A 24,316-nucleotide genomic window follows, 5' to 3' on the forward strand; every position below is an offset into this window, starting at 1 on the left:
CCTTCTTCAATATAACCACTTTTTCACATTTTGTTTCACTACAAGAAACAGCAATTCTTTCACCATGACAATTACAAGCATAAAATATGCAAAAACTTTTCCTGAACTTTTTTTTTTTAATTCACTCACTGAGTCAACTTTTTTGAAGATAGATCCCACCTCTCCGACCATCTCCCCTACGTGGCTTTCAGAGCTCGAAGACTCTCATTCTACTGCCGTTAGTGAGGTCAAACATGCATGAGTAACCCGTAAAAGGAACAGGGAGACAGAGCGCGGCCGCTGTCATCGTGTGCACCATCCTCCCTGGGGAGGCAAGTCCTAACTGCCTAGGGCCACCCTGAGTCCCACAGAAACGGCCCCCCGATCCCCGCAGGGTCCCAGGAAGCCTCAGGCTGAGCAGGGTGGGGGCTCCACGAGCCGGGTCAGTCGTGTCAGCGGGAGATGAGAGCTCGGAGCAGGGGTGCTGCTCCTGCCCCAGGAACCCCGCTAACCCCAGGGGTGGGGCGGCGGGGGCAGGGCTCCCTTCCCAGGAGCCCGCTGGACTCTCAGCTCGGTTCCTCAATCCCTCAGACGCCCCAGAACGGGAGGAGTCCCCCCAGTTTCGGGCTGGTCCAGGATCCCACGTGCTCATCGGAAGAGTGGGCGTGGCTCTGCTAAGCCAGCGGTTTAGTCAACTTGAAGCGCTCATCTCTCAGGCGCAGGACATCCAGAGTCAAAATTTCACGGAGGTGCAAGAGGCTCAGGGGCCCCGCACTGAGCCCCACTCCCTGCGAACCCTACGGTGACACTTGAAGAGCCTCAGAGCTGTCACACTCGGCTTCTCGGCAGGGAGAATGTGGGTGGAATCCAGAACCTTCTCTTCCGCTGTGCACCAAGCACCCGCGTGCACACGTGTTCAGTGGACCAGGAGCCGTCGGGACGGGATGAGAGTCCTGCCAGGAAGAGTCCTCACCCTTGTCAGCACAGAGGCCCCGCCCATCGCCCGAGACCCCGTTGGGAGCAGGACTTGCGCCCGCCCACCCCATCCCACCCCGGCTGCAGCCTACCAGCCCCGACCCCCGCCCAGAAGCCGTGTCTCCGCAGAGCTGGACCACAGCAGCACATCCCAGCGCCAGAAGCTGCAGCCTTAATGCCGGCAAACCTTCCCGGCCTGTGTGAGGACAGGCTGTGAACCTGGAGAAGAAAAAACGCCCAAGAAGGGCTCCTAGTGGCCCACTGGGCTCAAATGTGAAAAAGTAGAGCCTCATGGCCATTTCTGTGCAGGGGCCACTCCTGACACCTGCACTCAGGGAGCAGCCGACGCTGTTCCTGCCCCTGGAGCCCATAGAGAGGAGCCAGTATCCTGTCAGCCAATAGGACTAGGGCTTTCCCCATCCAATCGGGGCTGCACAGCTCCAACCAATTAGAGCCTATTCTGACCAATCAGGACAGTGCCTTTGGACCAAGAGGCTTTGAAGTCCTCATTTGCATGAGGTTGGACCAATCAGGGACCAGGGGTGGGGACTTCTATGCCTATAAGTCCGCTCACGGGCGCTCCACGAGCCACTTTCCACCAGAGAGGGTTGTGGTTGTCGTAAAGCTGAATCTCTGAAGCAGACAGCTGAGCCCCTCTAGCTAGCAAGGGTCCTGGTTGTTGAGCTGACCCACTGCAGTGCTGTTTTTGCAGCCGTTCTGTGTCACTGTTGAGATGTTTGCTCTGAATAGTTTTTTCATCACACCCCACGTTGGTGGCTCCTGTTGAGTTGGTGCCAGCCACGGTGACTATCGGTTCACAAGAGCAAGCACTCACCTGGCATATGCGTGCTCGTTGCTTGCGCCAGCAGTCACTGCCAACCTAGCAGCCATAGGGCAGTTGTTTCAAGTGAGGACCAGTGCAAACACCCAGAAGCTGTGGAAGCTTCAGTCCGGTTTGTGCGTCGTCTGTAACTGTTTGCTGGCACCTGTTAAAGGAAAGTACATGTTGGATGGACAGTCATAAGACCTGATTTTCAACCCAGCCCAGTACTTAGCATCTTTGGTCCTCTGCTACTGCTCATCTTGAAGGTTCTTACTGCTGAGGCCCCAGGATCAGCTCTGTTCTCTGCACTAAAAACTATGAAGGAGAATTCAGGTGTTTTCAGTGATCTGAGCCAAACCAGGTGACAATTCTTTCACACACAGACCCCAGTACGACCCTGACCTCTTCTGTACTTAATTGGGATGTTTTAGAGGCCTCTGCAGTTTCAGAGGGAGACGCTCACATCCACAGGCAAAGCCGGGAGGGCCACGTGCGGGATGCAGAGGCGCGGGTGGAGGGGCGTCCACCAGTCGCCAGGACAAAGGCCCCGCGGCGAGGAGATTGCCGAAGGCGCCCCTCTAGGCCCCACAACCCGAACCGCAGCAGCAGCAGTGCTGCTTGCGTTTTTCCGAGCAACCTCCTGCTGACAGCAGCTCGGCAGTCGCCAGGGAACCCCCGGTTCCAAAGGTGGAAAGTGTTGGGTTGGTTTTTAAAAAACGATCTCCCCCACCCGCCAGCCCCGTGCCGCCACCCATTGGAATCGGGACTTTGAAACTTGGCTTGTGCAGAGATTTGCGTTCATAGAAGCATTTATTGAAATAACTGCCGACTCTTCCTGTCCTGTGCTGACACCAGGAAAGAGCTTTTTTCCACACGTTTCCATTCTGAGATTTCTATTATCTATGAGTTGGCTGTGTGCGCTTCCATGGAAAGAGGAGGAGGCGGCGTTCCCACTAACTGGCAGTGGCGAGCTCAGTGCTCGTTGCTCCAAGGAGCCCACGGGCCAGCCGGCTCTTCATGCAGTCCCTCGGTCTGGAGAACCAAGGGCAGCCAACTGGTGTGTACAGGGATGGTCCCGGTGCAGACGGAGCCTGCAGAGCAATATGTGAACTGGGAACGTTGGGAACTGCAGAAAACAGCAGCTCTTGCCCTGGTTTCTCATCTGCAAAATATAGGGCTTGGATAGGTGGTCCCTCTGGCAGGGACCCCCAGTCCTTGTGAGCTGGGTGTGCTGCTCCCTGAACACGAGGGCCTCCCCTTCCACCATGGAACAACCGCACAGCCCAAGACTACAGCCCAGACGGCCTGGCGGTGCTTGCGAGTCCCAGGGCCAGCTGACACGTGGGGAGGAGGACTGTGCCTGCAGTGCTGGCCCCCCTCAGAGGGGACATCACCAGTCTGCAAGCAGTGAATCCTCCTGACCGTGCCTGTTAAAACTGGCCCATTTCTTGCTTTTATTTTTAATTATTTTAGTTATTTAGAGAGAGGGGAAGGGAGGGAGACAAGGAGAGAAACATCAATGTGTGGTTGCCTCTTGCATGCTCCCCCACCGGGGACCAAACCTGCTACCCAGGTATGTGCCCTGAGTGGGAATTGAACCCCTGACCTTTCAATCCCCGGACAATGCCCAACCTACCGAGCCACACTGACCAGGACAGAACTGGCCCATTTCATTAGCATTCCTGGGAAAATCAGATGGAGAAAATTTCGGCGGGGGAAATCAATGATAATTAGTGCAGTTACTTTACTTTTTAAAAAAATAAAGCTTAAATCCCCCAGAACGTAAGTGGTTAAGAGGAAGAGGGTACGAGGCAGCAGGAGTGGGGTGGCGCCACAGGCCAGCATAGGGGACACGGACTGCGCCTGACTCCTGAGAGTCTACGCGTCAACCCCTCCACTCTACGGCTCCAGAAGGTTCAGCTGAAACCTCTAGAATGTTAGAGCGACTGCTCAGCCGTTGTTTGATCCGAGCTAATGTATGTCACTGCCTGGTTACGTGGTTGCAATTTGGGTTACAGTTACATTGGTCAATATCATCACTTTCTGTTTTGTTTCTCAAAGAGGTCAAAGGTTTGGGGGCTGTGGGGTGAAGAGACCAGGGATTCTGAGATGCGCTTGCAAAACACCCCCCAGGAAAAAAACGCTTCTGTCACAAAATACCAATGCGGACCAGATGTCACTGGCTTTTTTCTTTTTCTTTTTTTTTTTTGCATGTGTCCCTTAACAGCTGGCAAGAATATCAGCTCAAATTATTCACCACAACATACTTTCTGTTTGTCTCCAGATAAAGGGATTTAAAATCCTATTCATCAGTAAGCAGGGGTGGTAAAAACTATGGAATGGATTTTTCTAGACCAGAGAAAGGTGACTTTCCTTCTTGCTCACTGCCTGGACAGGGTACTGAGGCGGGGGGGGAGCTCCAAGATTCATCAGCAGCTCTGTCATCCCACCTGGGTCCTGGGCACTGCCCTGGGCCAGCGCACTTGTGGGCAGGTCCCCACAGACCTCAACTTGTCGTCTGTCTGGGAAATAGGACTCTTGCCACCATTCCCTCAGTCTTGTTTCCATGGGTACCCCACCCATCCCTCTGTCCCTGCCCTGTCCGCGAGCACTTGGTGTCTCCTCCAGGACGTCCACCCCACGTCCACACACATGGACCATCGTGGGTCTGCTGGTTCTGTGACTTTGCCACCCCTCGCCTTTCAGGTCTGCTGTTTGATACTTTGTTTAGACTCCCTGGGCACTATAGACAGGTAGAGAATGCTCACGGAGGAAAAATTATAACAGTTATGCTTTTTAAAGTCACTTGATTGGTAGTAATGAAAATATTTACAGTAGGTTGCATGGTGTTCCTCCAAACCCAGAACCTCAGAATGTAACCTTATTTGGAAATAGGGTCTTTGTGGATAATTAGGAGTGGAGATAAGAGTACTAGGGTGGACGGGTCCTAAACCAATGACTAGTGTCCTTTTAATAGGAAGAGACACACGAGGACGTGGAAACAAAGGCAGTGATGCAGCCACAAGCCAAATGTCACCGAGAATGGTTGCCGCCTCCAGCATCCAGGAGAGAGGCAGGCACACAAGGCCCCTTGGAGCCTGCAGGAGGGACCCACCCTGCCCATACCTTGGTATCGGACTTCCAGCCTCTAGAACCGTGAGAGAGTAAACTCCCGTTGTCAAAACCCACCCGGTGTGAGGTCGTTTGTTATGGCAGCCCTGGGAAAGTAACGAGGCACCTGACGAACATAGAAAGTTCCAGTTAGCTCCAAGGAAGCGGCCACACCCAAGGAAAGAGCCTGCAAAACCACGGTCCATGGGAACCCTGGGCACCCCCAGCGCGGTAGCTGGAAGGCTGGCTCCTGGCTCCAGGGGCAACCTCGCCGCCTGCTGCAGGCCTGGGGAGGAGCCCAGGTGAGCAGCCCCACAGCCTCGGCCGCACCCTCTGTGCACACTCGCCCCACCCCAGGAAAGCAGCACCTGTGCCCAGGCCCCAGGGGTGGCCTCACTTGCCCTCGGCTCAGGGAGGTGCAGGCACGCGACTACCTCGTGCCCCAAAAGGAGGTGTCTTCAGAACAGCCCAAGAGACTGAAGCTCCAGCTACTGGAGAGTTTCCCATTTCCCTGTGAGTTCATTTGCAGCAAATTAAAAAAAAGGGCGGGGGCAAAAGACCAGCCTCTCATTCTCCCGCACCCAGGAGCCTGGAGACTCTACCCGAAGTCGGAGTTGGCTGGCACTTATTGTCTGTAGGATGCAGAGACCAACAACCCACAAGCTTGCTCCGAACAGGCAGCTGAGAGAACCCACTGAGGTGAGGTGAGAGAGGAGGGTGCCCAGGCAAGCGCTTATGCCAGCGGGGCGAGCGTGCTCCTGGCTCTGAACCCCGAACGTGTCTAGCCTCAGACCAGGCGTCCCTCCCACAGGTCAGAACACACCACAAACAGGGAGCGCCTGGCGAACGCCTGTGCGCGCAGGCCCAGCCTTTGCCAGCACGGGTGTTCGCATCTGTCCCTGAATCCAGCCGTGTGCCAGCAAACTAAAGAGACAGCCTAAGGGACTTAGCCACACTTTTCAGGAGGGGCAGAAAAGGAACAAAACCCAAGGAAAGATTCTTAGCGTTTGTGCGGCTCGAAGTCGAAGTGCAGCTGTGGGTGCAGGGGCAGCAGTTGGGCCAACACCGTGACCCCACTTTGTCTCCTGCCTGGGGACACACTTCACATCTGCCTCCTGACCGTAAAAGCTCCACCCAGCCCAGAATCCTGTGTGCTCCCCCAGCCAGGCACGGGCCCAGCACAAAGCCACGCTGTCACGACGGGGGGGCAGCCCCCAGGGAGGCGGCCTGCCCCCCCACCCACGATTTACACCATCTCCAGTGACGTTTGGCCTTGGTTCCTCAGAGAGTCGGCACTTCACCTGAAAAAGATCCCAGGGAGAACCGAAGGCTGTTTGAAAGCAGCCATGGGGGTCAGTGACTCGGGCTTTGTCCCTCGATTCTGGCACCTCTCAGTTCTGCCACAGGTGCCAGGCTTCAGTACCTGTGAGAGGTGCTTTTTCCTATGGCTGTGGCTGCCATAGGAAAAAGCAAGGGGCATTTGAATATTTCAGAGCAAAATGCTCTGAAAGCTCTGGGTCCCTCCCAGAAAACACACTTAAAGAGCAGCCGTGAATCAGGAGCAGCTGCTCCGCACCTGTTACTTGTTCCCACCACTAAGGTTCTGGCAGTGCTGCGGCCGGGACTGAGCGCTGTTCCTGCAGGGGTTCCTGCGGTTCTGGGCCACACAGGTGACGGCGCCCAACTGTCAGCTGAAACAATGGGCCTGTGAGGGGCGTGGCAAGCAGAGCCAGGACCCCCACTCTGCCAGGAGACGGGGAGCAGAGCCAGCCCTGCCCTGGCAGCCACCCCATTGCACTCCTGTCTTGCTTCCTCACCCCAGATTCTGCCCCCCGGCCCCACAGGGCAACGCTCCTGCCAGCGCAAAGGTGGTGGCTGCAACTTTTCAGTCTCACAGACTAGTCTCAGTGAGCCTGGGGGCACAGGGACATGCCCCTAGGGCCCAGCTCAGAGGCATGCTCGGGTCAGGGCCACGCCCAGTGCTCTCACTGTCCACAGCCCTCCCTCCCAGGAATGGCTGCCTCTGGCTGCTCTAACAAATGGCCTCAAGCTTGGTGGCTCAAAACAACTTTCTCATCTTACAGTTGTGAAGGGCAGAAGTCAGACACGGTCTCACTGGTCAAAGCCCGGCTGTCCACAGGGCTGGAGGCTCCAGCGAGAACCCACTTCCTTCCTGCCTTTCCTGCTTCTCTGAGCACCCTGTCCTGGTACCTGGCCTTCCCGCCTCTGTTTCCACAGCCACACCAGTCCCTTCCCACATCTCCCCCTCACTCCTCGCCTGTCCTCACCTGTCCTCACCTGTCCTCCTGGCTGACCTTCCACCAGGTGGGCCACCACTCTCCCAGGACAGCGTCCCATCCTGACGTCCTTAACTGGACCCATCTCCGAAACCCTGATGCCACTTCACGGCACAGCCACAGGCCCAAGGCCAGGGGAGGACACGGCTTCGGGGCCCCTGCTGTCTGGCACACCACTGGTCCCCACCACTGACATGGCTCACATCTCTTTGTGGACTCGGGGGCAGAGAGGACGCCAGGAAGTGGGCCCTTTCATCTGTACTCTCTGCCAACCGTTTGCTCTGGAGAACTGCTAAGCACCCAGCACTGCTCGGCCCTGGGGCTGCCAGCCACAGCCCTGAGAGGCCCCAGAGAGGACGGCTACCCACACGGAGGCCGAAGCGCGGCCACAGAGAACGGATGTCCTGGTGGACCCGCCATCTTCTCCCCCATTTCTCCGGAAGCAAACCTGCAGGATGGAGACCGCGGGGAGAGACCCGCTGCCCACACTCTGCCCGGTGGCCCGGTTGTCTGGGACACACATGAACACAGACCATGCAGGTCCAGATGCGACCCACATGCTTGTTTGGAATTTAGGCCAAAGTGAGGAAATGGAAGCAGGTCAGAACCCACTTCCTAGGACTTCACAAATCTCTGGAGGCAGGTAGACTCCCTGCGGAGAAGACAGGTGCTTGGCGCTCAGACCCTCGCCCTGCACAGGGGCGGCGCAGCCAGTTACAACCAGGCTGCCCTCCGAGGCCTGGCCTCTCCCTGCATGAGCTGTGGGGCCCAGGGCAGGGGACTGATGTCTGTGTGCCTCAGTTTCCCAACCTGTCAAGTCCTCAACCCATGCCAGGAGTCAGCGAGCGCTGGACCAGGATGTGAACCTCCTAGGGGATTCGGAGTCACTTCCAGGGGGTCTCGTCCCAGAACGTAAGGTGCTCGGATGCTGGAAGCAAGATCTGGCTGAGAAGATTCGCCCGAATGTGCTCAGAGCCAGTGGCACGGAGCTCAGCACACCTGGCTGATGGGTGCCCAGGGGCGGGGGCGGGGATCCCCGACACTGACGGTCCCGGGTGACCTCAGGAGATGATAGGCATTGGCACCCAGCACTCCACTGTGACCCACACCTTTGTCTCTTTCCTGCACGCTCCCTCCTCCATCCCCTGTGGTCGGGACCCACTAAAGAAGGCACCCGAGAGCTCTGCAGGGAGTTCCAGCCTGGCAGCAAGGCCCTGTGGGACATTATAACATGACAGGGCCGCCCCACGACGGCACCAGGAAGACTCGAGGGTGGGCAAGCGGGTGTGTGGGAGCAGCACGCAGGCCGGCTACACTCCAGCCTCAGTTTCCCTGCTGATAGAACGGAAATCGTGTCTTCTCCCTAGAATCCAAGATTCTCACAAACACAGAGGCAGTGAATTCATGGCCACACGGGACGTCGTTGTGAAAGGTGTGGAAATGAAGCCCTGCAGGTGGGGGGACGTCGGTGTGCGCCGCAGTGTGGGTGGGCAGCGTGACCATGGGCTCAGCCTGAGAACAAGTGTAAAAGAGCCGCGTGAGGTGAGAGCCCCGTGCAGAGCAGGCTCCCACAAACGGGTGACGCATGAGCTCTCTCTCCTGTGAGGAGAGCAGAGTGTGGCTGACTCTCAAAGGCAGGGACCAAGCCTCTTGGACGCCTGGACACCGCAGGGCGGCCACCAGACGCTGGAAGGACAGAGAGGAACCTGCCTCTGCAACAGCTGTGGGGCTGACTCCTGCCTCGTGCCGACCCAGTTACGGTGGAAGCAGACCAGCAGTCACCATGGTTCTGGGCCGGCCTCCCCCTGCCTGCGGACATCTGTCAGCCTGCACCTGGCGGGCCATGCAATTTTCGGTTTCTCGGTCCTGAATCTTCTATTTCTGGCATAACACTGTCTTCACTTACTTTGGATGTTGACCTCACAACATCAAAGGTGGTTTCTATAACAGGTCAACTAAATTAGTGCGATCTAATCGCGTGAGCCATAATATTGAGTTTAGGTTCTGAATTACTTTAAAATATTTCCGATCCATTGGCTCATTGCTCCAGCTCCGTCTCACCTTGGTCAGGTGGAAATGGCTTAGAGCAGGTGTTCATTTTGGAGTGAGGCCGCATGGACCTCAAGCCAGCCTCTGGCGATGGTGGCCAGGGCTCCTCACCCAAAAGCGAGCCGCAAACCCCTGGTCTCCTGCGGCCGAGTCTGCCTGGGTGCCCACGCCCACCTTGACCCACTCCTCCAGCTCCATGAGCTTCAGACCAACTCTACATCCACCTCGGGTCCCGGTGGCCATGCCCCTCCCAGCACTGTCGTGGGGGCCACAATGAGGACAGCAGAGCAGCGTCACCTCCCCTGCCAGGAAAGGACTGCCACCCATAGGAAAGACCTGGAGGCAGGGGGGCACAGGGCTCCAACTTCAGTTGAATGAAGACACAAACATTCTCTCAGGCAGGCTGTCTTTCTAAACAGGCATCATGTATGCCTCAAAAACGCTTTCTCCAAGTCACACGGGTGTGAAGAGCCAGGAGCAGGCCAGGCGGCATAGGGCAGAGTCACAAGGAGAAAAATGAGAGAATTCTTACCTACACCCACCTGCTGGTTGGAGCAGAAGCCAACAACCCTGTGTTTCTGCCCAGAGCCTGTGTATCTGGGATGAGGAGGGAGGCGGGGGCGGAGCAGGTAAGGAGGATCGACCCTTTGCATCCCTAATGGTGAGAATCTCACTTATTCCACAAAAAACGCCACCCTGACACCCTTCCCTCCCCAACCAACCGCTCCAGGGCCCTGTCCCAGGGGTCAGGGTGGCACCAGGGACAGCAGGAGAGCAGGGGACAGCTGCCTCCTAGATCGCTCCATAAAGGCCTTCGGGAAAGGCCTCTCCTCAGCAGCTCTGACCTTGTTCTCCCAAAGGGGCCAGAACCCGCATGTCCACTGAGCCCTGACCTCCAGCAGAGGCCGAGCACATGGGGGCAAGAGGAATGGGAAGCCTACAGAGCCAGGGCACCCATGGGGCGAGTCTCCCTGAGCCCAGCCGGACTCAGACTTCAGAATAAAGGGTTCTGTCCCTTACCTGCCCTCCCCGCCCTGCTGATCTGCAAGGAGCAGTTCTTCCCAGATTGCTAAGCCAGGCAAAAGGGAAGGCCCGAGGCGTGTGAGGGCAGAGGTCAGGCAGAGAGCGCAGTGAGAAGGCTCTGCTGGCCTGGGCAGCCACCCAGCCAGGGCAACAGGGTGTGTGAGGGTCCCCAGGTGCCCTGGAGATGGGGCGTGTCTTACTGTGGGGTCGGTCCCATGACTGCCCATGTTCTCAACACTCACCCAACTGTTGCTTCACGAGCGTGCACCCTCCCCTCCGTACATGGCACTGCAGACAAAGTCATTTAAAAAAATGAAGACAAAAGCATGCCCATCCAAGAAGAAAGCCCGAGGCAGTGGGGGGTGACAGCTGTGAATACACCTAAGGGGACACCAGTCCTTCAGGAGAAAGCGTCCTGGGCCAGGGGGCTGGCTGGACCCAGCGCTGGACTGATCCCCTGTAAGAGCCGTGACCAAGTTGGCGGGGTCCTCAGCTGCCTTGGCCACAGGAGGCCAGCATGTGCCATCGGTGAGGGGCTGTCCCCCGACGGGTCTGAGCGCTGAGACAGAACCAACTGGGACCAAACTCCGCCTCCACACCTCGGCAGGAGCGGCCAAACCACACCGCAGCTCATGCCCTGCCACGTGTGGCTCCAGCCCCAGCCAGAGCACGACGCAGCTCGCACTGCCGCTCACGTGGTGTGGGTCCAGACCAGGGCGTCAACAGGTTCGAGGTCAGACCAAGCAGCAGAGAGCCTCAAGTTCCAGTTCTGCCTCTGGAGATAGGAGCTCCCTAAGTCCGAGTAGGTTCCTGTGAAGTTCCCAGGGCTACAAGCAGAAGTATTTTCCCTTCTCCATTCATTTTTTTAAAGGTTTTATTTATTTATTTTTAGAGAGAGGGGAAGGGAGGGAGAAAGAGAGGGAGAGAAACATCAATGTGAGGTTTCCTCTCATGTGGCCCCTACTGTGGACCTGACCCACAGCCCAGGCATGTGCCCTGACTGGGAATTGAACTGGCGACCCTTTGGTTCACAGCTCGGTGCTCAATCCACTGAGCCACACCAGCCAGGGCCCTTACACTCCATTCATTTTAAAGTTCATGTTAACTGAAACACGGGCTTTTGGTTCATAGTGATGTGGCCATGAGGGGTGTAAGAGCCCGTGCTCACGGGCGCAGACAGAGCTGCGGTGTCTGCGGGCGCCCTGAACCGAGGAGGTCCGACAGTCTGGGTCCTCGCGCTTCAACTGTCGCGTACCCTTGAACTTCTACCCAGTTTTCATGGATCACATCAGGCAGGGGCTGTCACATCCTCAAGGGCCCCCGGACAGCCCGCCTGGTGGGTGCCTTCGTCTGCACGGATTTCTCACCCTGCGGCTGCAGGCTGTCTCCTCTCATCGTGAACCCAGGTCCTTAGTCGCAAGTGCCCTTAGTGACTTGGTGTTGTCACTGACCCTTCGGGTGCTTCCCAGAGAGACTCTGATACTAGCTCGCGTGGCAATCCACCCTAAAGCGCTGTCTCTGGCTGGCTTCTGTGGGGACCCCTCTGCTTTCTGTGAAGACTGATCTCCAGACTGTGGAATCAGTAAATGCCAGGCGTGGGGCGGCAGGTTTTTCCCTAAGAAACAAGAAAAGTGAGAAAGAGGGAGTATTGTTTTTCAAGGCTGGTCACCAAGAAGATCGAGGATGGCAACTTTCCAGCCTCTCAGGGGTAGTGACGTGGGTCAGCTAGTTTTCTCTAAGATGGAAATATTCCTTTATTTGTGCCAATGAATGGAATTCAAGTTGGTTTGGGGGGGAAATGTGCTCACAATACTGTGCATGAACACATGTCATCTTTAAAAAGATTATCTCCAAGTCACTCCCAAACGACCAGTGTCTGGGACCTTCACAGTATCCCTGGTGCCCACACCTGCGGTGTGGGATGTTCCGTCAACAGAAACGCAGTCTGTGCCTCCGCCGCCCTTCTCCTCAACTCCATTGAAATGCGGGTCTTCACCTTGACCTTCACAGACACTAGGCTGCTGTGTTTGTGGGACACCCAGCAGACACAGCCTCACAGCAACCACTTATTAATTAGACCGAGGACGAGACAGTGCGGCTTTCCACTCAGAAAACACCGATGTTTGGCTCACGTTACAGTCCAGACTACTAGTGACGGCGATAAGCGTGAACACCAGCAGCAACCTCTCACAACCAGTGCCCTTGTTCACTTTCACACACTCCTGTGTGTGTGTGCACACACTCACATGTGTTAAGATCCTCTCCCACAAAGCTGGGACTGGGTGCTGCGAGGACAAAAGCTGGCTGGCTCCGCCCTCTGGATGGCTGCCGTCTCCGGGGGGACACAGGCTAATCCAGCCACGAGGCCATCGGCACGCAGGGCAGGGACCCCAGTCCAGGAGGCCCAGCCGGGGCTCCCCTGATGGCCGCATTTCTGAGGAACTCGCAAATGACAGAGCATCCAGCAGATGGAAAGTCACGTGGGAAGTCTCAGACTCGGGAGGGGGAGACCACGTGCCAATGGCCGTGTGGCTGCAGCTGGTTGCTAAACAGACAGTGGGAGCTGAGCGACGGTCAGGAGCCAGATCACGCAAAGGCCTGACAGACCAAGCTAAGCATTTGAACTCTACGCTGAAGGTGGTCAGAAGCTGTTAGCTGATTGGATCAGGTTTGTGCTTAGGAAGGCCTCGGTGGCAGCGTGGGCAACGGGACCCTCGGGATGCTGTTCCTGAGAGACCACTGTGATCCTCCTTTGGTGGGCTCTGCACGGCCCGCGGTCACCAACCAGGTGCCTGGCCAGCGCAGGCGGAACCTGGATCGGAACCAAACCGCTCTGCACCTCAGCCCATTTGATTTGTTGGGTTTGGGTCTCCCCAGATTTCTGATCCGAGTCTGCATGTGCAAGGATGGAACCCCCCCCAAATCACTGCGCTTAGATGCCACCCGACAGACACGTGTCTGTCCATGCGTCTGTTCGGGGTGCGATTCTCTCAGTGCTTTTGCCTGTGGCAGGTTTCAAACGTACATCGAAGACGAGGGGAACGGTTATAACTCCGCCGCGCACTGAGCTCCCTGCTTCACCACCGTCACCGGTGGCCCACCGGCCACCAAACCCCACCGCGGGTTATTCCGAAGCAACTCCCATACCTGGTGTTGTTTCAGAAATACGCTCTAAAGCTAAGGACTCTGTTTTCTTAAACTCGAAGTAATAACCTCTCACGTCTAAGAACTTCGTATACTTGCGTGCCACTGGAATTTGCATCAGTGCTGACATTCCTCCACTGACTCACGGAAGTTTCTTCCCCTGTGTCCAAAGTCTCCTCCGATCGACAGACCCCGTGCCCTCCCTTTTCCTTGCCCCAGGTTCCCGGGACTCGGCTGACCGTGTCCATCATCCCCTGGTGTCTGTAAGCTAGTAACTATATTGACACATCTGGTCAGAGTCAAGTTCGGTTTCCTTTGCCGGAAGGGACTTGGCCAGCAGAGTGAGCACGGGGATTCCCAGCTGCTGGCGTGGGCGTCTCGCCCTGCCCGAGCAGGTCACTTGCTTGCCCTGGAAAGACGGACATTGTTCCCTGATTTTCAGGAGCCGTGGGAGGAGGAAGTGGAGGTTACCTGTCAGAATCTTTCACGGAACGGACTGGACAAGAATCCCCGAATCTTCCATGGTCTTGAAACTAGATGTGCCATTTAATTTGTGACCCAAGTCGGGTGACCTCTGAGAGTGAAGGTAGCGACTCACAACTGCTCCGGGTTAACAAGTGTGAACAGGCGCCAGCACACCCCACCCCTTAGCCAGAGCCTGTGGACTGTTGACAGACAGTGGTGGGTCATACCGTTATTCTGGAATATTCTGGAATGTGCTGCCACACCATTCAAGTCAGCGGGGGCAGGCTAGGGGCAGAGGGGTCTCAGGAGCCCTGCCACTGCCTTCTTCCCTCCCATGGCTGCTCTGCTCCGCTGGAGGCCTGGCCTTCAGGAGCTTATTCAAAGTCACAGCCGGGGTGGACAGAGGGGTCGGGACAGACGCGCCTGTGTCTCAGGCATAGGAGCCCCAGCAGGCATGTGGCCTCTAGCCGGATGGGACGCGGGTTTGTTGGTGTCAGTCTGTCTCTATCATTCACACACGTGAGAGTGGGTGTATGCCCCAGTTCATACACACACACACCCTAATTCTGCTCCCCAGGAAGACTCCATAGCTGCAGACTACACGGTCAGGACCCAGGGCGATGACCTCTCCCCGGTGTGCCCGTCCCACCTGGGAAGGAACCTGTTGTTGGGGAGCTGATGCCTGCACCGCCTTTTGAGCCATGGCCCGCACCGGGGTGGGGCCTTGCTCCCCGCGGCTGAGTGGCTGACAGGCAAGGAGCGATCTGGGGTCCAGAGCCACACTGCCCCGATCGAATGTTGACTCTGCCACTTACAAACCCTGGGCCACCAACTCCACTCTCCGAGCCCGTTTCCTGCGCTGTGACGTGGCAGGGACACGATCCCGGCACCGGCAGCACGAACGAGAGGGCCACGGGGGCGGCTCCCACAGGCCTTGTGTGTGGGCGTCTGTCCAACCACAGCTGTCGTGGAAATGGGGGCGACGCTTCTGAATTCACTAGAAACAAACCCACAGAGCAGTCGATGCATCGGCATCACCCTCGGGGAAACGCCTTTGCCGAGGCAATTTGGAAAACTCCATCCAAATGAGGCTTTTCCGTTCCAGCCCTTAAAACAAGGAGGGCTCGGGGGTGGGGGCCTGAGTGCCACTGAGCTGCCCCAGAAGCCGTCCAAGAGGGGCTGTTGGAAGGCTGCCTGACGCACACAGGAGCCACAAGGTTGCTTTTAGTCAGTCCAGTGAAACCAGGCAGAGACGCGAACGGGAGAAAGTCAGGGGCTGCCTCATGTCCGTCCTCAGGGCCCCAGGCGAACAGGCACTCAGGAGCACACCTCCAGCTGTCATTCATAGTATTTATTTTGGAAAAATATTTTAAAAAGGAATTTCTTCATTAACAAAACAGTAAAAAACTCAAATAACATTTGCACAATATTCCATAAATACATTTATATACAAAAAAATATAGTCACATAGACCCGAAGTGCCTTTGTACATATTTACCAAAAATTTAAATTATAAAAAATGAACATCGCAAAATACTCAAGCTTTACAGATATCATGAAAAATATTTTTACAAGTCCAAAAAATAACACACATCTTTTTCCACCTAGGAAAAAACGCAGTTTAGTATCAAAAAGGACGATAAAGGCAGTGTTTGTGATTCTAATTCAAGAAAGACTGGCTCGTAAGAATCCAAAACATACACCTCAGGCATGCGTCTGAAGTGATTCAGTCCATTCACTTAAATATATATTTTTTAAAAGCAACGGTCCATAGTGCAATGTTGACGTCGCGAAAAGGCGGAGTGCAGTGGGCGTCCGGGGACAGCCCGAGCCGCAGCCCTGGCGCGGCGCCGCCGGCTGACCTCCGGGACCCACGTCCGGCGGCCGGCCGGCCGTGGAGGTCTCTTTTCCCCTCGCAGCAGCATCCGTTGGGGCACAGATCCTTGGAATTCTGTTCGGTTTAAGAGAAACGGGAACTTTGCCACATCCCCTCGCTTTCACACCTGCAGGGGCCAGCAAGACAAAACGGAAGTTAGCTCAACATCCAGCCGGTGACCGGTGACCGGTGACCGCCACCCGCGGGGCCGCGCCCGGGCCCACCTCGGTGGCTATGACGCACTCGTCCTTCTCCGATATGACGTACACTGACTGGTACTTCGTGTCTTTCGAAGTGGAGTACACCGAGTCCCGCCTTTTTCTCTCTGAAGAGTCTCCCCTGAGCAGAAGCAAAAGCAGAGCCACAATAGACACGTTAAAGACAAGGACCAGGGCTCGGAGAGCACAGCCCCACCCCGCTGGGCCCAGCTCCCAGCAGCCCCTGGGCTGCGGGGTGCCCTCCCTGGCTGTTCCTCCTGCCAGGCCCAGCTCCCAACACCCCCTCAGTATCGGGGTGCCCTCCCTTGCTGGCTTCCCTTGGGCTCCCTCCTAGCCCACAACACGCACCCCCTGAGTGTCGGAGTGCCCTTCTCCCCTGCAGAGCCCTGCGGCTGGCACTTGGTGTCTCGCTGGCTGTGGGGGTCCCGGGCGGCAGCATCATCTCCCTGGAGCTCCTGCACCAGGTTGGAGTCCACGCCGGGGTAGCGGGCCTTAAGGCCGTTCTTGCCGTTCTTGTCGGCACCACGGTCCCCATGGAAGTCCACCTTTTTATTGGTGTTCTTGATCTGCGTGGCCCCGATGACGCTGACGGAGATGTCCTTCTCTCGCTGGCAGTTGGCCAGGTTGTTCATGGTCTCCGTCTCCCCACGGCGGGGGTCGGCGGGGGGCCGGCCCCTCTGTAGCCGCAGCCGCACGCAGACCACCCCCACGGCGCAGCCCAGCAGCAGCATGAGGGCGAGGACCACGCCGGCACAGACAGCCACCCAGGGGAACGGCCCGGCCTGGCCCTCCACATACTTCTCAGAAAAGTTCACCAAGGGCAGCAGGAACTGGCAGTTGGGGCCCCCGTAGCCCCGGGCACACTCGCACAGGTAGCGGTGGGCTCTCTCGTGGCAGGTGGCCCCGTTGTGGCAGGGCGCGTGCTCACACCTGCTGACCGGGGCGCTGCAGTTCTTGCCTGTGTACCCGGGGGGACAGGTGCAGGAGAACGTGTTCACGCCGTCCCGGCAGGTGCCCCCATTGGCACACGGGGAGGAGGCGCAGTCGTCCACGTTGTCCTCGCAGTGCCGCCCTGAGAAGCCGGCCCCGCAGCGGCACAGGTAGGCGTCGCCCAGGTCCACACACTGCGCGCCTGGAACAGCAGCAGTCGCTCATCACCCAGAGAACATACCGAGCATTTGCTGTGTGTCCGCCCCCACGTGGCCCACGAGAGAGACGAGGACAGCCAAGACAGCCTGCTCAAGGCGACCCACTCCACCGCTTCCCACACACTCGGGGGCGCCCAGCCTGGGTCCATGGACAACGGCCCTGCCCCTGTCGCCTGAGCAGCTACACTTCCCTGGGTGCAGTGCCCAGCGACCAGCTGCCACACAGTGTCCTCACAAGCCCCCCCCATGGAGGGGCCCAGTTCAGAGAGCCCAAGAGAAAGTCAAGGGTGAGACAGAGAAAGAAGGGGGGTGGGCCTGTACTTCCAGAGCCCACCCACTGAGCCCCCAGCTAGCTGCTTTGCTAAAAATAAGGCATCAGTGCCTCTGGGTTCACAGGACAGCCACACCTTCTGTCCTGCACCGAGAGTGAGGCTGAAATGACTCTCCTCTGCTGGAAGCTTCCCTTGATTACCCTGTCTAGTGGTGAAGCTCCAGAAGCTTCCAGAAAGATCCGGCCTGTCTGGGGCCCTACTTTGCTCTCTGCGAGTTTGTTCAAGGCCTCCTCGCCACACATCTGCACAGACACACAGGACTGCTGTCGCGCTGGATGGCGGCTGGAGCACTGGCGGGCAGCGTGACCTGGAGCAGACCTGCAGCCCCTCTGCCGCTGGCTTTCCCTGTAGAACCTGAGCCAAGCGCACGGCCTGCCCTTCTTGCTCCCTTGGTGTTCCCAGACGCAAGGACAAAATCCCCACAAAGCGTTTCTGTGTTCAGATTAAAGGGCTCCATAAACTCAAGGCAACTGGCAAAGCCACAGGCCTAGGCCGAGATTAAACACATCCTTGTTCCTGACACACCCTCGTCAGTGCCGACTTGCGGCACAGTCTCCTCGGGGCTGCCCCTTACCGTTAGCACAAGGCGAGGAACTGCAGGAGTCCATCTTCTTCTCGCAGTTGAAGCCGGAGAAGCCCGCGGGGCAGCGGCAGGTGTAGCCTCCCTCGGGGTTGTCGGAGCACCGGCCTCCGTTGAAGCACGGGCCGTCCGCACACGCCATGGCGCTCAGCTCGCACACCCTGCCGTAGAAGCCGGGCGGGCAGGTGCAGGAGTAGCTGTTCTCCAGATCCTACGCGATGGGAAGGATGAGAAGGCTTCCTGGAGCGGCTCCAGGAGACCCACAGGCTCTACGTCCAACCGGGGCCCACGCGGCCTCTGAGCCCGCTGTGCCAGCACTCACCGTGCAGCTGCCCCCGTTCCGGCAGGGGCTGGCGCCGCACTCGTCTACCTCCGTCTCACAGGTGGCCCCTGTGTACCCGGGCCGACAAGAGCAGGTGTAGCTTCCCTGGCCCGTGTTGGTGCAGGTGGCCCCGTTCTTGCAGGGCCGATGGTGTGTGCAGTAGTTGAGGTCTGGGAGAAGCAGGCGCAGGAAGAGGAGAGAAGGGAAGCCTCGGGTCAGACTGGGGAATACTCTACCTCCCTCGAGGGAAGCCGGGCTTCCTGTAGGGGGACGGGAGGCTTACCCTGGTTGCAGAAAAGGCCCCCCCAGCCTTCCTGACAGGTGCACTGCCAGGGCTGCTGGCAGGTGCCATGGAGACAGCCTGGGTACCGAATGCACTGGTCACAGTACCGGCCCTGCCAGCCCACTCTGCACCTGAGGGAGCAAGCACAGGGTCAAGGGTTGCTGACATTCCTGGGTGACGGCACAGCATTCCCCACCCATTGAACACTGTCTCCCAGCAGCACCAACAGCTCCGGCTCTCACACAGGCAGGACAGTGGTGTCCTTGGGGCCTGAGAGCTGGACTCCTGGGGGGTGCCAAGCAGCAGCTCTCGAGGCTCCCCAGGTGACTGGGATACACCCCAAGTCTGAGAGCCGCAGAGCTGAACCCTGTCATGTGCAAACTTCTGTCTGTCAGTTCCTACTACCAGTACGCTGAAGTGACCGGTGGCCCACAAGCTGGCACACTGCCACGCACGACTCAGTGGGAACGCCCGAGAACAGCCCCCACCAGTGCGTGGTCGCCCACCGGTGCTTCGCCGACACGCCCGCCGTAAAAGAATGACGAGAGGGAGAAACGACTTCTGCAGACTTACTTGCACTCCCCGGGCTTCTCACAATACCCATGCTGCTCGTCGCATCCGGGCAAGCAGATTGCTGCAGCGAAGAGAAAGCGCGGGGTCAAGCCCGGGGCCTCCCGCAACCTGCCCGGCTCCCTCCGAGCCCAGCTGAGCTAATCTCTGTCCTGCCTAGTAACTGTGGACTTTACTCAGTCAGGGTGAGCATTCTTCTTAACACAGCAGCTCCAGGACAAAAGATCGAGGAAGCCCCCACCCCCACCCCATCCCCTTTTCTTCTGAGAGAGGGTCAGAAGTCCTTCCCCCTCCTCCTCCCCCACTTCCCAATTCTATGCACAAAGCTCCACCTCTTAATACCCAGAAAGTGTGTGTGCAGATAAGGGTGGACAGCTGGTCTGCACAGCACCAGGGCAGGACAGCTGCTCTATTGTCTGCTCTCTCCCGGCAGCTGCCCCGTGCAACAATACGGGCCCCTCACCCCGGCCCCCACCCGCGCACACACACATGCACGCGCGCCCTTTCCGCCCATGGGGGCGGGCGTGCGTCCCTGCGCCTATCCCCGCGGAGATCTAATGGATGGCACGCGCGCGCTGGGGGCGGGGAGAGACTCCAGTGTTTGAATAAGAAGAAAAAAGTTTGAGTTCGCTGGCTACCCGGCCACCCCACCGTGCAGAAGAGCGAGGACCGGGAGGGCAGGCCAGCAGCCTGGCCCCAGGGGCCTGGCTGGGGCTGGGCTGGCTGGCTTCCCGCCTGGTTATGAAACTCATTAACAAGCTGCTCCACAAGTTTTTAAGACAACAGAGCCGACCAGCAAAGGTGGAGCTTCAAGTGCTCGTGGAGCTAGCGCAAAGCCGCGTGTGAGGAGCCATGCTCACCCCAGGCACAGACCCCCACAGACCCCCGAGAGAGGGCACCGCCAGGGAGGGGCAGGCTCCGGGGCAGGAGAGAAGTGCAGTGGGGCCTGGGGAGCTCTGAGAGATGCCCCTGACTGCAGGGACATCTGGGCCCTGGGTGTGCAGGCGGCAGTGGGACCCGGCAAGCTGGGGAGAGGCCAGCTGGGATCCAGCTGACTGGGCCGGGGAGCCAACGGGGGTCTTCCACAGCCCCTGCTCCCCTGTTCTGGTTCCCTGCTACCACAGAGCAGCTGCCTGGTCTGCCTGCCGGCCGGGGCAGCCCTGGGTGGCAGGCGGGGGTCTAGGTCACTCAGGAAGGTATTTCTCTTGCAGACAAGGTGCTGTAGGCCCATCCCACACACACCCAGACACCCTCCCAGGTCCCCAGCCCCCACGAGTGACACCGTCCCACAGTGTGTGCGCATCACACAGCGTATTTGCAACACGGGTGCTCTGGGAAGAGGCCAAGGACACCAACCCCAGAGAGAGAACTCAGCACGTCCAATGAGATGCTGCCCCAGCAGAGAACTTGGTTTAACGCGGCCCCAACACACAAACGCTGCCCTCTGTTCCTCCCTTCCTTCCTCCCCTCCCTCTCCCTTGCTGACTTCCTGACCCTGGCCCTGTCTCCAAAATCCGCCCTGATTAAGAAGGGCAGCTTCCCATAGCGGAAGTTAAAATGTCTGAGTTGACCCCAACTCCTCCGCTGGCTGACTGAGGTCTTGACAAGTCTCTGCAGCTCCCCAGCCTCGGTTTCCCCTCCAGAATGCTTCTCTAGTGCTAACAGCCTGGGTCCCAGCTCACAGCTCACAGAATGCTCCCCGTCCCCACCCCCACACCCCATCCACTGAGGGAGGAAGTGGCCTCCTGCCCTCCAGGACCCACCTTCAGTGCAGTACTGGCCTTTCCAGCCAGGGTTACAGACTTTCTCCCCTCTCTCCCCACAGGTGAAGTGGCCAAAGGCATCGTCTCGGGGGCGGCAGAAGACGGAGCAGCCCTCCCCATAGTAGTGCTCGTCACACACGAAGCGGTAGGAATACTTGAGGTCCGTGCGGCCGCTGCTGTGCAGGTCCTGGGACCACTGCTCGCCCACCGTCAGGTGCCTCTGTGTGGCCAGGCGGCTGATGAGCCTCTCCGGGTTTTCTGTGGGCAGAGGAGGCTCCTGTGGATGCGGATTCTGAGCCTAGAGGCCGGGGGCATGGGGACCAGGCCCGCTGCAAGGGGAGGGGGCCAGAGGCCTCTCCTGAAGCTCCTGGGGCGACAGGCAGAGTGAGGACTGCGAAGACAGGACTCAGTAGTGCTGGGGAGGCAGATGCCTGAGTTTGGGAGCTTCTGGGTCTGTTTACCTGTTGCAAGGTCGTCGGGAGAATCTGTGTGCAGGGCTTCGATGATCAGAGAGAAGGTGCCCTGGGGACAGGGAAGAGACAAGAAAAACTGGCACCCTCTCCCAAGACACTCTGAGCCTTGGGACAAGTCAGGGACAGCCTGGCCGCAGCAGACAAGTGCGCGGGTTGCCCTGGGGAGGGTCGCTCTCTGTCTGTCGTCTGTTTTCATTTTCCTCAAGGAAATGGGAGAACTTTTTAAAGAGTGGTTTCCTGGTGTGTTTTTTTAGCCTGTTAGTACAGGATATCACGTTAAAAAAAAAAAAAAAAAGGACTGCGCAGGAGCAGGCCGGGCTGGAGAGTGTCTGCCCTGCTCTCTAGGGGATGGACCCACGCGGTGGAGCCCTGGGGCTGCCACGCTGTGAGGCTGACCATGCGACCAACCTGTCCGAGAGCAGGGGCCTCGGACCTTCCCACAGAAGGGGCTCCTTCGGCTTGGGGTCTGGGTACAGTCTGGATGCGGAAACGTGCCGGTCCCCGCCTCTTTGCCTCTCCCTGCCCGGGCCGTCACCCTGCCGCCGGCCCCGGCCCCCGCGCGCCCCGCCCCGCGCGCAGGTGAGGCGCTCACCGGCCAGGTGAAGCCCAACGGGAAGCGGATGGGGTTGCTGAAGGCGGGGTCGGCGCCCGCGCCCTCGGGCAGGCTGAAGGAGTCGACGCCCAGCACCGGCGTGACGGCGCTACCGTAGGTGCAGGGCGGCTCGGGGGACACGCTGGCCTGGTAGTGCTTGAGGCAGACTCGGAAGAAGGTCCTGCAGGCGCACGGCGGGGGCCCCGCGCCCCCGCGGCAGCAGTTGCTGTTGCCCAGCAGCCCCTTCTTGTTGACAAACTCCTGCAACTTCAGCTCGAACACCCCGGAGCTCCAGACCTGCGGGGAGGACGCGGCATGAGCGCGCGGCGGTGCGGAGTCGTCGCCGCCGGGTTCACTTTCGCTCCACAGTCTGCACCGCGCGTCCTGCTACCTGACCCCGCAGGGTTCCTGACAACTCACCTGGCACAGCAGGGCCGAGACCAGGGCGAGGGCCAGGGCGCACCGGCGGCCCATGGTGCACCGCCCGACACTCGCGCTCTCCCGCGATCCGCCGGTTCTCTTCTGGGAAAAGCAGCAGCTGGGGGTGCGAGGTGCCCGGTGCGCTCCGAGCAGCGTGGGCAGGGAGCCCGGCTCTGCCGGGCGGGGACGACCAGGACCCCCTTCTCCTGGGGTCCGGCCCGGATCGGTCCAGGCCGAGGCTTCTTGGATCGCGTTCGGCGACTGAGGCAGCTGGGGACGTGCGAGGAGCAGGGCTCGCACGGAGAGATCGCTCCTGGAGCGGCAACTTTCGGTTTCCCCTCTTCCCTTTCAATCCACGAGTGGGTCAGGGTCGTCTGCTTCCTGGTTTTTTTCTTAGGCGTCTTCGCAGGAAAAGAGAGGGAGAGAAAGGGAGGGGTAGAGAAAGCGTCCAGATAGTCAGCTTAGTTCCCAAGGGGCTGCGGAAGCTCCTCCGAGTTCGGCTAGAGGCGCAGTCTGGAAACCCACGGGAGCAGCGCTCATCCAGGGCCGGCGGAGCGCGGGCCAGGCCGGGCCGGGTCACTGCGCGGCGGCCACGGGCGCTCCGGAAGCAGCCGGGGCCCCTGGCGCCTCCTGTGCCGCCACGGAGATTCGCGTCGTTCCGAGGAGCCCAGCCAGTGCCATCCGAGTAAACACGCGCGGAGCCGAGGCGAGTCGTGGGAGGAGGCTCTGCGCGCCGCGGCCCGTCCTCCGCGACGATCCGCCCTGGCCGCCGGGTCCCGCGGGTGCGCGCCGAGGGTCTGGCTCTCGCCAGCGCCGCGCCCTTATATTCCGCCGGCCGCCCGCATGGCTAATGAGATGCAAATGAGCAGCCCCCCAATCTGGCGAGAGCTGTCACAAAGAAGCCACTTTTCCAAACCCTCCTCTCAATGGATCGCCAAATGGTCAGTGAGCTGTAAAATGTGCAACCCTCCTCCCCGCCCCCACCGCTCCCCGCCTCCGGCCCTCCCCTGCGCCCGCCCCCAGCCCCCCCTCCCCCTTCTCGGCACAAAACGCACTCATTTACATTCCTGCAAAATGTTCCCCGCAAGAATCCCCTCCGATCCCCACACTGGTGCCGCCACCCCCGGCCTCCTCCGCTGCCTCCCCGGCCACAGGCTCTCGGAGGCCCACGGGGACACGCGCGGCGGCGCCGCGCCTCCCGCCCGCCGGCCCGCCGATCGCAGCCGGACTGGTGCGCCGGACACTGCCCCGGCGACTGTCCTGGCCGCGGCGCCCGCCCACCGTCTCCTCGCGCGGCAGCGTCCCGAGGCTTCGGGGACGGGAGGGGGTGAAGTTAGAGGCCCGCCTTCTCCCGGGCGGCCTCTTGGGAAACTGGAGTCTCCGGGAGCGGGGGGCCGGGGGCTCGGCAGGACCGGGACGCGAGCGGCGGGCAGCGGGTGGCGAGAGCGCAGCGGCAGTTTCGAGAAGTTTGGGAAGGTCTGACACCCATCCACCTCCCGGCCGAGGATGGCGGCTCTGCGTCTGGGAAAGCAGGGTGGGGCCGGGGACGCGCGCGGCGCCCCCGGGTACCCTGGTGTCCCCGCGGCCCCTGGGGGGGCGGGGTCCGGGTAGTGCGTTCCTCCGCCCTCCAGCCCGGAGATCCTGACGCCTGAACCTACAGCCCCTCCTTCGCCCAGCACACACGCACGCCCTTCCCGGCGCGATTCTCGGCCACCGCCACCTTTCCTGGGTCTCCGGCCCCTCTCTCCTGGGCATTCCCCCCTCGGCCTCCCTCCGCTTGGTAAAAAGTGAGTTCGGTGTGTGTCGTCCGCGTGGCTGTCATTAAGGCAGCCTGTTATTGTGCGAGCCTGAGTCAGTGGCTCTTTGTGCGCTC

General features: G+C 59.2%; 1 protein-coding gene across 1 annotated transcript; it reads right to left on the reverse strand.

Moving 5' to 3' along the window:
• Nucleotides 1-15,203: 15,203 nt before the first annotated feature.
• DLL1 (delta like canonical Notch ligand 1) lies at nucleotides 15,204-23,401 on the reverse strand. Its single transcript, XM_053914280.1, has 11 exons — nucleotides 22,444-23,401; nucleotides 22,024-22,320; nucleotides 21,420-21,480; nucleotides 20,959-21,216; nucleotides 19,199-19,259; nucleotides 18,626-18,756; nucleotides 18,343-18,512; nucleotides 18,015-18,231; nucleotides 16,309-17,092; nucleotides 15,967-16,081; nucleotides 15,204-15,869 (listed from the first exon to the last, which is right to left on the reverse strand). The coding sequence occupies exons 1-11, from the start codon at nucleotides 22,495-22,497 to the stop codon at nucleotides 15,864-15,866; spliced, it is 2,154 nt and encodes a 717-aa protein (XP_053770255.1). The 5' UTR covers nucleotides 22,498-23,401; the 3' UTR covers nucleotides 15,204-15,863.
• Between the last annotated feature and the right edge of the window lie 915 nt (nucleotides 23,402-24,316).

Source organism: Desmodus rotundus, chromosome 11 (genome assembly GCF_022682495.2).
Source record: "Desmodus rotundus isolate HL8 chromosome 11, HLdesRot8A.1, whole genome shotgun sequence".
Taxonomy (NCBI): Eukaryota; Metazoa; Chordata; class Mammalia; order Chiroptera; family Phyllostomidae; genus Desmodus; species Desmodus rotundus.

What these genes read in the sequence shown, in the direction of transcription:
- DLL1 (XM_053914280.1), bottom strand. Translation starts at nt 22,497, where the DNA reads ATGGGCCGCCGGTGCGCCCTGGCCCTCGCCCTGGTCTCGGCCCTGCTG. An exon ending in TCTCGGCCCTGCTGTGCCAG is followed by an intron (nt 22,321 to 22,443) that starts GTGAGTTGTCAG and finishes TCCTCCCCGCAG; the next exon opens with GTCTGGAGCTCCGGGGTGTT. An exon ending in GGAACGGGGGCAGCTGCACG is followed by an intron (nt 18,232 to 18,342) that starts GTGAGTGCTGGC and finishes CCCATCGCGTAG; the next exon opens with GATCTGGAGAACAGCTACTC.